Here is a 13,141-nt window from a genome sequence, read left to right as displayed (position 1 = left end):
ATTTTAAATTTGGGTTGACCAATTGATAACGCAATGAAGTTTACCCAGAAGAATACCATTATGTATGAAATCTGAGCATTAGCAAAGAGGTTCCTATAAGAACTCTTGAAAAAAGTCGAAATTGAAGGATAAGAGAATAAGTTTTATTTGTGTTACCAATGCCAACTCTAGATCCATCTAAGGAAATGTAAGGAAAATTCAAGGTATTAGCAGTGCTCTTCGTGTGGCAATAGAAAACGCTTCTCAGCGTTCAACTGCCAAATTCGTCTCCATCTGAGCATATATCTTCTAAGTTCAAATTATCTTTCAGCCTGACCCATGTTTGGGAGTCTCCCAAAATATTGGTAAGTTACACAGTTGTTCCTTCTCAAATTGAACCTTTCTTGGCCTAAATTTCACTTGCCCCAAAGAGACTCGTGGAAGATTCTATGGCAATAATAATTCCAGAATATCAGTTAACGACGTTTTCTTATTTGGACTTTCTTTAATGTCTAGTTTCAAGTAAATCCGTTATATTAATTAAATATTTTTAAATTAGACATTTCTAGTTGTTTTCCTACATTATACTATTTTTAACTACTTAGTCAATACGAGATGTCATTTATACAGCTAGCCGCTAGAGTATTTACATAATACTACAAGTAATTTTAAATATTATACTTTTAAAAGTTCGTTAAAACTACAACTCGTGACTTAAACTTAATGGATTGAGCGAAATCGAGTTTTTGTGGCACCTAATTCAATCAAATATAAGAGAGCTTTCTCAATTTTCCTAGCATAAAATACCATAAGGCTAGAACCTAGACTTAAAACTATAATACTTAGTCAACGCTCTGTCAGCATCGTTAAACTACTAAACGCTATAATCCATATCACTAATCAGCTTACAACTTACTATCTTGCACAGAGTTATTATTGTGGTGCTGATTGGGAACCCTACTTATATCACAACTATCTAGGGTACTAACAGTCATAACAGATCCGTTGTGCTGATTTGACTCCTCCAATTTCTCGCTTTTCGGCTCACGTTTCGGCATCAGAAGCTCTTTGAAGATTTTCCTGAAAGGAGCCTCTATCATGAGATATAGAGCAAGGGCGCAGATGAATGCCATTACCATGTCGGAGGCTGCTAAGCTTATCTGAAAAAATATAATACAACTCTTTTTTTTTTAAGAGAAAAAATTGCATATATTCGCTTCTCTGCGAAATTATCCCTTGAGTCATTTTAATGAAGGCAACCATTAATAGCTAAGAAAATTTCAATGCTTCTTCGAATTATATAGCTGTTAACATTGGACCATACACAAGGCTAAAAATTGCCCAACACGCCAATTTACTTCGGAAAAGCGAATTATCTCTAAGTATCTTTAGAACTCTTTAAGACTAATTAAGCCCTACAGTGTTTTTTTTTGTATGTTCCAAGAATCACTTTCAAAAGTAAATATTTTAGCGACGGTCGGTAATTGTTGTTATTTGGTTTGAACAGTATTTCGACCTTGCCTGCAAAGAATCGAATGCATTATTCAAATCATGTACCGTATTGTAATTTACCATACACATGGGTCAGGAGGTACTCTTGAAGATGAGGAGAATAATAAGACATAATGCAAGTGGAGGGTATTGTGTTAATAAAGCTGCTATTGGTGTTTGTTCTGCAATTAGAGTGATGTGCAGGGATTAGAATGGTCTGTGTGCAATGTTTGCAATTCGTTCGTGCTGATTTAAAGGAGCAATGCTTGTCAGAGTATTAACCCGTGTTTGTAGAAAGAAAAATGCGTATTATACAGGAATTCCTGTGGAATTTATCACAAATTGGGACAATTTTTTTTCCTTATTCCCGATTTTTACAATAATAATTAACTGCTCTATCAATATTTTCGATTAAATATCTTTTACTTTACTTGCAATTGTGGCCCGTTAATAAGACTTCACCAGACCTTTCCGATCGCCTTCAATAGGCATTCATCTTCTGGATGTTTAGAGAATATTTTCTCTCTTTATTTTATGTATTGTTTGGCATCCTCAATGCCACCTTTCCGACTATGTTTCCAATCTTTGTTGTAAATATTCTTTCCCCTTCTTGGAGTTGTCACGGTATTAACATCAAATTCATAGCTTCATTTTTGGATGTATTCTGTCATCTTTCTTCCTCTTTTCAGGAACTAACATTGAGTTTTGTTATTTCTTGAATATCGCTTTTCTTGGAACATTTCTAATCACCTCACTTCCTCGATTCTCTTCTATATAACTTCTTAGAGAATTCTCTCCCATTACACTTGCAGGTCATTACTCTTCATATCAACTGTTCAAATTTGATTCTGGCACTCTTCTACGACTCTTCATATTCTTTAAGTGTGAAAAATGTCTTCTACATTTGTTTCAATCACAATATCTCTTATTTTTAAGGAACTCTGATCCCACTGGTACGAATAATTATAAAATAAAACGGGTACTTACCAAATCAAAATATGTGATATATCTGGGGCTCATAAAACTAGCTGCTGACCTGAGTTGAAATTGCATGTGGATTAGGTAGGCCCCTGCAACAAAAACAAAAGTCATCAGAACTATAAGCTGCAAAATTAAAATAAAAACTTTTATGGAAATTTAACTTTGCTGCAAAGATCGTAAATATGCGAACTTTGGATTTTAATTATTATAGAGATGCCAAGTATTCATACTTCAGGTTTGGGTTGGTTTTCCTCAATTCACTTACAAATTCTGAAAAACCTTTTAAATTTACCTGAAAAAATTCATCTTATCAAACAAATAAAAAAATACATTAAAAAAAAATTCTAGATCAGTTGTTACTAAGGTAGTTCCAGGAAACAGATTTTTAATTCCATTATTTATTAAGTTGACTATAACATTAAAACATATTAGATCATTATATGTAATGATGCAATATAAATTTGCGGCAATACTTCTAACCAATAGACCTACACTAATTTAGAATTTCTGTTTCTTACCATATTGCAATTTGCTCAAAGGAACCCAGGGAGACCACGAAAGAACCTTCGAAATTAAGCTGGCATGTCCGTAACTGGCCACGTACATCAACCCTATGGTACCCAAGGCCCATAAAGCCCTATGGAGCCCTGCGTAAGCCCCCGATGTGTAGGGGTTGTAGGGATGGTAAGGGTCGTAAAAGACTGCTCCACTAAACACTGCGGCCGCTAGGGAGGCGAGGGATAGAACGACTATTATGACGGATTTCCTCTGAAATGATAAAGGAAAGTTATTTGACGATCAAAGCACGAAAATTGAAAATTTGTTTTCAAACTGGTAACTGATCCTTGGATTAGAGTGACGGACCCTGGGTTTGATTCTAGAAAACACTTTTTCCCTGAGAATGCCTATGTATCTAAATTAATTACATGTATGGTGTGCGTTTTAAATACCTCTACTTACCCGACATATATGATAACTTTGTCCCTTCATTTTATAATAAAGATACCCTCCCAACATTCCAACGAAATACGGGGTGGCTCTCGTATGGGATTTGCTGTACGTCAATAAAAAATCTGTGTGAACTTTTGGTGCTTTCAAGAAGTCTGGATAGAACATCAGGGTCGGAGGGCGGTGGTAGACCACAGTTAATATGAATGGAATAGCCTAGAAAACGGATGAAACATATATGTATTTAGAAATTGTTTCCAGTAGGAGAAAACCAATGAGATTTACCATGGATATGAGAATCGTGGTCAGCAGGGAGCTGAGACCCAATTTTTTTTCCTTTTTGATTAGAATGCAGATTCCCACAGCTATAATGAAATAATGAAAGTCACAGGGCAGGTACCAAGCATGGGTCATACACTGAAACAGAAGAAATTCGTTGTGCTCATAGCAAGTTACTGGTCCAGAGATGTTTAGAATTTCAATGGCAGTATAGAAGAAGTTCAAGGAATTTGAAATATATATTTGTAAGTAATGGTTGCTGAAAAAACATCAGCATTCATTGTTTTCTTTGCGTGAGGCATTTTTGAATATTGAAACCAATCAAGATCCTCGGCTGATCAATTTATCACGTTCAGTTTCGGAGATGTTGACCTTAAGGATGTTATTTAAACTGACTGTTAAAATGTGTAGAAAAAGAGAAGTTTACAGAGTTGTGTTACAAAATCAAATATGAAACTTTTGAAAAAACTAAACTTTACGAATAATTTGCATTCTTCACTTCTTTCGTCACGGTCCACTTAACTCAGTGAATTAGTAGTAATAAATTAATAATGAGATAATCTCCTCAAGAGACCGAAAATGTAGGTCAGCGATTACGTTGTTATAAGACACTGTAATCTGAAAACGATAGAAACGGCACTCGTTATAAGATGTCGAAGAATAAATAGACAAACACTCAGGTACCATTAGTCTGGGATATGAGGAGCTAAACCAGTTACAGTTCCGCATTGAGAAGAGGAGGTTTCTTGCACAGCCACGAAGCTATCGGGTTTTACATGAAATTCGTATAATGAATTGAGAAATTTCTTAACATACTTATTAACGATTATTTTTTTATCATTTTTGATCTGAAAAATTACCAAAAAGCATGTAAATCTGAGATATAAAACATATATATTATGTTTTAAATGTTTGTCCGGACTATCATGTTTTACACAAATAATACAGAAATGTGAGTTATGTTGCACAATCTTATGTGAGTTACTTAATATTAATCATTTGATACTTACCCAATGCCTCATTACTATCTACACGATTAGGAGTTTCCTGGTAGGAAAATGATTGAATTCCTGATTAATTTGAATGATCTTTTACTCCAATATTGATGTTGGACAATGTGAAAAAACTATAGCTATGGCCCTGCAATCTAGTTCAATTCGCTGTTATCAAACCAACATAACAGTGCTTTATTAAATACTTTCACTCATCAACATTGATCTTTTGTAAAGATCGTTAACCTACTTTGCTTGACCACCTGTACCGTGCGATTTCGTCACTTGCCAAACTCTTGCATATACCACCAAAATCCGAAAAAGTCGACGTTAGATAATTTTTTTAAATTTCAACGTAAAGTTATATCAGTCTACCTCTATCTGCGTCTATCATCCAACAATTCAAAGACATTATGAAATCACTGATTAAAGTTTGTATGAACTAGAAACAATTCGCGTAATATTTACATTTTTTATTGCATATTTATGCGCGAACGACGAATTTATGTAATTAATGTGGTTGCTGGTACTTTTACCGAAGAAGTGTGCGTAAATAGAAAATTATGAATAATGCTGCAAATACGTAGTGGGTACGCTCATTACAGAAATGTAGAAAGTGGGGCTCCGTTAATTTGGATTAAGATGTTTGTTATCTAACCGTATTATTAATGTGGGAATTCAGCATTGTCAATCGTTGTGTCAGTTCTTTAAAAAATTTTTAAAAATAACAAATTTGACGGAATTTAAAAATTTTAATTTCTTGGAATTTACTTTAAGAAGGTTAACTTTGTGTCGATATCTTATTTAAAAACAACACAAATTCTTTAATTAAGTTGGAAATTTTTAAAACATAAGATAAGTGCAGAGTTTCGTCCAGCCCAAAAATAATTGCCCATGGGTAAATAGTTAATAATTAATGTTGCTATGAAGTGTGTATTGATTTTTCAAAAATGGGGTATTCCTGTACTAGAATACATAACGAATTTCACATAATTAACGTTGAATAATCAAGCGACATATTAGGTGTATCATGGACATATTATTGTAGAAAAGTCTCCTATAATTATTTTCCGAAACAACTCTTAAGGAAGTCGATATGTATGTATATCACATATTTATGGCGAAATATCCAAGGTTTTAAAAAGCAAAATAATTGCAGTTGCCCTTATTTTATTTAATTTGTGCAAGCTCTATTATTTCTAAACACTAATCAGTAGTTATACTTGCATAATTTAAATATTATTTATTTATTATAGTTGTAATTCACGACAAAATGGTGACTGAAAGTGTGCCTAATCCAAATCATGAAGAACATAAATAAGGAGTACCTTTTTTTCTAAATATTAACGATAATTTGAAGGAAAAATATAAACCAAAAAAGGGAGAAAAACACCTCTTGCTATGTTAGTTGATCTTAAAAGTTCTTCATGAAATCTGGCTATTTAACAATTGAATTAAATACTATAAGAATGTAGGTACCTAACTAGCTGAGAGTTCAGCAACCTTGGCGGTAGTTTTCACATTTTTTCACGAACCAATCAATTAGTAGGTTGGATAATCATTTTAAGAATATCAATAACCCGAATAAAAATATTCTTTTTATATATTTTTCACAGAATTTGACGATATTGATAGGTATTTCAAAACATCTAGTTTGTTTCAAGAGTGAGGCCTTGATAGCAACTTTCATATTATGAGCCGATTCCTCTAAATTTAGTTGTTCGCCTTTTTAGTTTTTATCCCGAAAATTTATCTTTCATACAAAATTAGCTTTATATTCTTAAGTATTCATAGTCATAAAAGTAAATTGTCTGCATGCTTCATTATGTACACAAACTACACAATTTTAAACGTTAAAATTCGTTGTTTGCCTACAATATCGTAAGACAAAGCCAAACGCCTTTGACAGATCAAAGAAATATACCTTAGCATATGAAAATCGGATTGTAATATCCCTTTTAGATTCTGAGATACGACGTCTCTTTATCACTTATTTTTTCAATTTTAAAACTGAACTAAAATCAAAGTGAATGCACTGAAATACCTCATCGTTGATGCAACTTATAGGATGCACAGTTGTATTTATTCGACATTATAACTATTTCCAAAACTGGGTAATTTTATTGTTTTTTGTACTCTGCATTTACTATACCTAGGTACTGTTAATGGTTGAATTGTGAAACGAAACTTAAGGTTTAGATTCTTCTATCTGAATTTACCGCATATTATTGGAAACAAACCCACCTCGCTTAATATACTTTTTGCTCGAGCAAGAAAGGTATTGTAATCTTACACGCAACTATTTTTTTCTGCCAACATTTATCAATCAAGGCCGTTTAAAAGTGATACTCTTAACGAACAACTAAAAGTTCAAATCATTTTAAAGCACCCATTTTAAGTTTATACATCCAAAAGCAATCAATTTAGGTGTGACTTAGGGTGAAGGCAAAAAACCGATTAAGTCAATCTGGCATGGGAAAAACAGATAACTAATCCATTCAAGGGGTTTTAATAATCTGCATATAAGCGATTTTATACTAATAAATTTCATGAAATTGCTATGATAATGTGAAACTACACATTACAATTGAACCCACACGATGGCGATCGCACACATTTGCAGCAAAAGCGAAAGTTAAAAATGACATAATGAAATCATTTTTCAATTTTCAAGGATATTGAATATAATAAATATTATTTGCTTTCAGGTGTTGAATGTTGTATTGGAATATGATTCAGCAGAATTAGTAGTCAATTTTTTAAATTTAAATCCACATTAGCTGCGTTTTTATTTTTTATTATTTTAACTAACATATTATCAAGCTTGCCATCGGGAAAAGAACTGTTTGGGAGATCGATTAATTCCAGCGAAACAACTTTACAGAAGAGAAGGTTGTTTCCAGTGCTAACGGACCTTACCATATGGTCTGGATTTACGTAGTTGTTAATATAAAGCAAGTTTGTCCACCAGTTGTGTTTGCAGTCTTCAGAATCAGCCCCAGCAATCACTTTCCAAAGAGGCCCCTTTCCCGTATAGTTGAACACTGTGGCGTAATAAAATATTACGAAAGCGTAGACTGGAGTTAACCTAAAACCAAAAAAATATCTTATTCTACGTGTTTTCGGGCCCGCTGAGAAAACAAACAATTATTTTAAACAAATATTTTATTAATTGTTTTAACTTCACAATTGAGCACATAATGTAGCTTACGCTCATTGAAACCAATGTTCCCAATATAACTTTGGAAAATAAATATTTATCTATTCCTTCTTTATTTGCTCTAGAACTTGGCGGCTTTGTTTATAATATTGAATGCAAAGACAAGAATTGAATCGGATAGTCGTGTTTCATATGTAATAGTAATAAGGAATAAAACTAAACTGTTCTATGTTATGTCTAGCCATTACCTAGTTTTTTTCTCCTTTTTAAATAAAATTAAATATTTGTAATTATTTTTTAATCACCATTAGTACATTTTTAGGAATTAAACTAACACATATATGGAAGCTATATATAAGCATAAATAATTTTGCGTTAGGTTAGTTTTTGATGCAAACACGGTTTTTTCCTTTCATGCTATGATGAACAAAGGAATAAACAATATCGAATAAAAATCTTTTAACACCGTCACTAATTACTTTATTATTGCGTAGGTTTTTGTTCCAAATGTTCCTTTACAAATAACAATTATTGTCAATTAAACTTAAAGTTGAAATTTACACTTGGATTAAACTGGGGATTACCAAATGAAAGGGTATTTTTGCATAAGAAAAAAAATAACTACTTGGAAGCTAATTGCAAAATTGTAAATAACTGAGCTTTGTTACAGTATATTACATTACAATTACTGCAAGAGACTCGCACCATTCCGATCCCGGTCTCATACGGGAATCTGAACGAAGAGCCGTAACCTGGTCAGGTACGGTCATTTCCGATCAGTTCGCCGACTCAAAAATATTTACACAAAAGGCTAACAGAGGAATTTCTTTCAGATCTTCTTCTTTTTCTTAGTCTCAAAATACAACATTTTTATCTACCTTGTACGAAAATACTATATTTTTACAGTCTTTCACATTACTTTTCTAGAGTAAATCGCATCACGATTATTTATTTATCTACTTCACGCGTAAAGAATTACTCGCTCTTACCTTATATACCGAAGAAAGACTATAAACCCGGGATTAACCATCTTTTTGTCGAACTGACTTAACAGTCCATAGGCCACCAATAGTCCACTCAACAGAAAAAATGTGTCCACAAATAAATCTCCATGGAAAATTATGCTTGCGAATGGAGACCTGTATTGCTGAACGTAATTTAAAATCGTAATTAAATAATCAGAAACTTAGTGGAAAGCTCACTTGTTCTACGTAATTGAAATTCATTAAAGCGGAAGAAGTGAAAACTCCAAATCGATGATCCATAATGATGACCAATATAGAAATGGTCCTCAATCCATACAGAATGTTCAAATCTGGATTTGTAGTCTCCATGTGTGTCATTTCCGTGAAATTTTCTCTTGCAGAGAACGAAAGAAGCAGCTTTTGCCTAAGAGTTTCTGTGTTCCCGATAGGCATTGTTATTCAAAATGTACTTTTGCTGATGTGCCATACTTACTCTTTTTAGCCTTTTCATCAGATTTCGATTTCTTTGATTGGAAGTCGTATGTGGTTGACAAAATCACCAAAATTATAAAAATAAATGTTAATAATCTGGAAATATTTCCCATAAAAGTTTGTTATATTGTTGAGGAGAGAGTTTTACCCAAAAGAATAATCAGCAGGACTGTAGAATTGTTTATCAGATTTCCTGGAACAAAATTCTTTTTGGATGTTGGCGGTAAAGGTCACATTTTTAGTCTTTAAGGGTGTATCCGCGTTTTGCACATATTTATTCAAGGACCATTGTAGCTCCTGCAGGGTGCAGGAAGCAGGAACGCACCAACCCAAATTCACGGTATCTCTTGGTTGTTTTGTAATATCTTTGTACCTCTGCAATCAAGCAAGATATTCTATAACCAAGAAAAATAAACATTCGTGCTGATATGCAAAGCCTTTTTGCTTTTTAAGGTACCTAGAGACTGTTGGTACTTACTTACATATAGCGTGTCCAAAACCGAGTCCATAGGATCATAATGAATAGCCAAGTGGTCCCTTTCTGGATTTTCCAAACTTGGAACGTGCATGGTAATAGTACCCAAACAGTATTGGGTTTCAAAAGGAGCTTGCGCAGTTGTGCATTGCTCAAAGTGCCCCATTTGAAAAATATTGCCCCGAAGGACGCCTGTCGAGGCTTTGGCAGTGGAGTCCCACACTAAAAGGGTGGAAGAAGTTGTTCATCATAAAAAAAAATATTGCTGAATGCATTAACAGCCGGATTTCACTAATAATAGTACCATAAGTTGCATTGTTGTCACGATTATGTGTAATTAGCGAGAAATCAATAGATGCAGGATTTGTAGTAGTAATTTATTTGCAACAATCTAATTTTGGTCATTGTTGTTTATAGCACCTGCAACAAATCATTTAAAAAATGCTTTTTTTGCAGATAAGTAGGTAATATATCTTAAAAAGGATCGCGACGTTAAGGTAAATTAAAATTACCTGTATTATGGCTCTAAAACCTTGAAATGGAGAAATAAAGAGGTTAACAGCAAAAAAATGATCAAAAGAAGAAATAAAGTCAAGAAATTGAGGAGAATTCGATTAAATTTTTGGGTTCAAATTTACAATTTTTAACATTTAACTGTTCTTATGAAAAGAAAAAATTAGTCATCATTCCGAATGTTTTCGTTTTATATTAATCTTTAATATTTTATTATTAGTAGAATTGTCGTTTTAAATTATTAAAACAATAAAACGAGTCAAAAATCTAGAATTGTCTAAGGCTAATAGGTAATACCAGTTTTTTCTAGTTTAATCAAGTTTTGACTGAAACTGCGTGAAATGTGGTTATAGTGGTTTTGATTTTAATCATTCATCAAAATTTCGAACAACTGTTATCACCTTCATATTCATCTTTGACTCATCTTTTATCAAACCTGTTATAATAACTAATTTATTCACTTCATAAACGCATAGACAGAAAGAGGCATCATGACTATGAAGTAAAATTGATTTATAAAATACAAATTTCCTGGCCAATCTTTTCTTCAATCCATTTCATTTGTTACAACTAATTATTACAGACAGATATATAGTAAAATTGAGCATAAAAGGTCCCAGTGTAAGGCAAATAATTAAAGAAATTTAGGAAAATTTTATTTACTATTATATTTTATATAAATTAAATTTGCCGTTTCAAATCTTCTTATACTCCGTCATCCCGCCAATTAAAACATACACCAATAGATTCCCCAGTGAGTATCCCGATCAAAACAAATAATAGCCATGTCCCTCTGAGAACTGAAAATCACCTTTTCACCCTTCATAACGCACTTTTGAGATTGATTTGGTCGAATTAGTCCGTAGACTCTAAAAGTTCTCTATCATTTCAACAAATTTGAGTGCTGAAGCATTGAGGTGCGTCACTGACATATTGCATATTGATTCGGGTGAACAGAGGCGAAGACATTGCCGGGCAGCGCGGTGCTGGGCCTTTTGGAACCCAAAGCGTACATGGATTTGCTGTGCACTTTTGACGCCTTACCCCTAGATCCATCACTGTTAGTTATCACTTCAAACATTATTAAAACGCAACAATATATTTTACAATAATTATTTGTATATACTATTTTTCATAGTTTTCCAATTTTATGGAAGTAATCTCAAAATTACTCAATATCCTCACATACAATATTCTTACAATGCACCAATGCCCTGCATTGGAGTAATTCCTAAACACCGACACTTACTCTCATGCGCCCATAAAGTGAAATTTTTCAAATTATCCACAAACAAGTCGCTTTGCTGTCTACACACCGAATTTTCACTATTTGGAACCCCCAAAGGAAGTTCCGGAAACAAGTCAAAATCACTTCGAAAGTATCTATGTCCCGTTGAAGTCACACTGCTCAGAAGAAGCACCGAAACAAAGACCTTCAAAAATTGCATTTTTAAACTTAATGAAGTCCGCATTTTGAGCGAAAACTCCGTTAAAACAATCATAAAAGTAGCAACTTGTACATTTCCCACAGGTACAATGGAAAAATTGTATGAACGAAGGAGCTTTTATAAGCTTATAGACTACAAATAAGCGGTGGTCGCCTTCGTGTCCTTCAAATGGACCAAACACAGATTCAGATTCTTTGTTAGTGAACCAGAGTCATCAAATATCAAGTTTAGTGCCAGACAAAATCTTATATAGTTAAACGCTTATAAATTTAATTTTACAAAATATTTTATTCATTTGATTTGAAATATTTGAAATTTAAAACATTGAAAAAGCTTAATTGATTAGAAAAATATAAAATGAAAATTTTTTTTCACGCAATACCCTTCAAACGGTTTATTTTATCGTTTATTGCCATTTTTCCACTAATTTTTCTGAGATTCTGAAGACGGCGACAGATTTAGCCTCGGAACGTTGTGTTCGTTCGAGACTTTAGTAAGGCGTGAATGTTATTCTGAGTTACTCATAACTAAGAATAACGTGCAATTGCATCCCTTCAACAACCCCTACTTGTGTAAGGCGTTATTCCCAAACTGAATAATCTAAAAGATTCTATAGTTTTTTCCACTAGCGACTAAAACTATGCTGCAATCAGTAAACTTTGGCAAAGTGCAGGTGTTCCCTCTAGTGCGCCCCTGCCAAGTCGCAATAAAATGCAAAACTCAATACTCAAACAAAACACAAGAAGAAAATTTGCATTTTAAAGCTTTATTAAAATCGGTGGAGCAACAAGCCTAGTTATAAAATGACAAATATAAATGTTGAAAATTTGGAAAATTTTTCAGTACAAATTCACTTGTAGGTAGATACAGCTGAACCTATCTACAACTGAATTTCCATTTGTAGTTGAGTGCCACTGGTAAATAAATTGAAATCGCTGTTAAATAAAATTTGGCATTCCCTTTATTGAATGGGTCAAAAGATACAATTTAACAAAACTGAATGGTACTGACCTGGGCAAGCTGATTTTTTTTATACCTGGCAACAGTGACTATATATGGAAAATGTATCTTGATACCTACCTACCAAGACCGAAAACTGGTATTACAGTTAAGAGATGACAAAAATACCAATATTTTTAATAGCAATATTTCTTGATTTGCTGACGATTATTTCATGTATGATTTATTTATTTTTTGGAAATAATTGAATGGCATCAAAAGCTTGTGGTTTGCAGAATATTTGATGTCAAAACTTGTTCGCATACGTAAGAAAATGATCTTTTTTAAGAATGCGAATGCGTATCCTCAAGCAGATAAAAATAGGCTCCTAATGAAGAATAAATTGAATTTCCAAGAACCGTATAGACTAGAAATTAAAAAAAAATTAAGACTCTATATCAAGAAATCTAAGCAACCAA

The 13,141-nt window shown here is 33.1% G+C and overlaps 1 protein-coding gene across 3 annotated transcripts; it reads right to left on the bottom strand.

Annotated features, from left to right (window-relative positions):
* Positions 1-449: 449 nt before the first annotated feature.
* On the bottom strand, positions 450-11,822 carry LOC136341524 (nose resistant to fluoxetine protein 6-like). Of its 3 annotated transcripts, XR_010732506.1 has the most exons (13): positions 11,525-11,822; positions 9,770-9,984; positions 9,436-9,662; positions 9,289-9,383; positions 9,033-9,229; positions 8,820-8,977; positions 7,590-7,758; positions 3,685-3,816; positions 3,412-3,615; positions 2,970-3,219; positions 2,458-2,540; positions 1,557-1,652; positions 1,163-1,500 (listed from the first exon to the last, which is right to left on the bottom strand). XR_010732506.1 is itself a non-coding variant. In XM_066286584.1 (12 exons), the coding sequence occupies exons 1-12, from the start codon at positions 11,775-11,777 to the stop codon at positions 885-887; spliced, it is 2,238 nt and encodes a 745-aa protein (XP_066142681.1). In that variant the 5' UTR covers positions 11,778-11,821; the 3' UTR covers positions 450-884. The 3 variants fall into 3 exon arrangements, 2 of the variants coding, with proteins under 2 accessions (XP_066142681.1, XP_066142682.1); XM_066286584.1 differs by lacking the exons at positions 1,163-1,500; positions 1,557-1,652 and adding an exon at positions 450-1,139 and having other exon boundaries at positions 11,525-11,821; XM_066286585.1 differs by having other exon boundaries at positions 1,162-1,652.
* Between the last annotated feature and the right edge of the window lie 1,319 nt (positions 11,823-13,141).

This window comes from Euwallacea fornicatus, chromosome 10, assembly GCF_040115645.1.
Source record: "Euwallacea fornicatus isolate EFF26 chromosome 10, ASM4011564v1, whole genome shotgun sequence".
Lineage (NCBI taxonomy): Eukaryota > Metazoa > Arthropoda > Insecta > Coleoptera > Curculionidae > Euwallacea > Euwallacea fornicatus.
The sequence above is the reverse complement of the archived record's forward strand: the minus strand, read 5'-3'. Positions and strand labels throughout refer to the sequence as shown.

Excerpts from the sequence above, each read along its gene's own strand:
- LOC136341524 (XM_066286584.1), bottom strand. The coding sequence starts at position 11,777 with ATGATTGTTTTAACGGAGTTTTCGCTCAAAATGCGGACTTCATTAAGT. Across the intron at positions 9,985-11,524 it reads CACTTTATGGGCGCATGAGA|TGTGGGACTCCACTGCCAAA; the intron begins GTAAGTGTCGGT and ends CCACCCTTTTAG. Across the intron at positions 3,817-7,589 it reads ACGTAAATCCAGACCATATG|TGTATGACCCATGCTTGGTA; the intron begins GTAAGGTCCGTT and ends CTTCTGTTTCAG.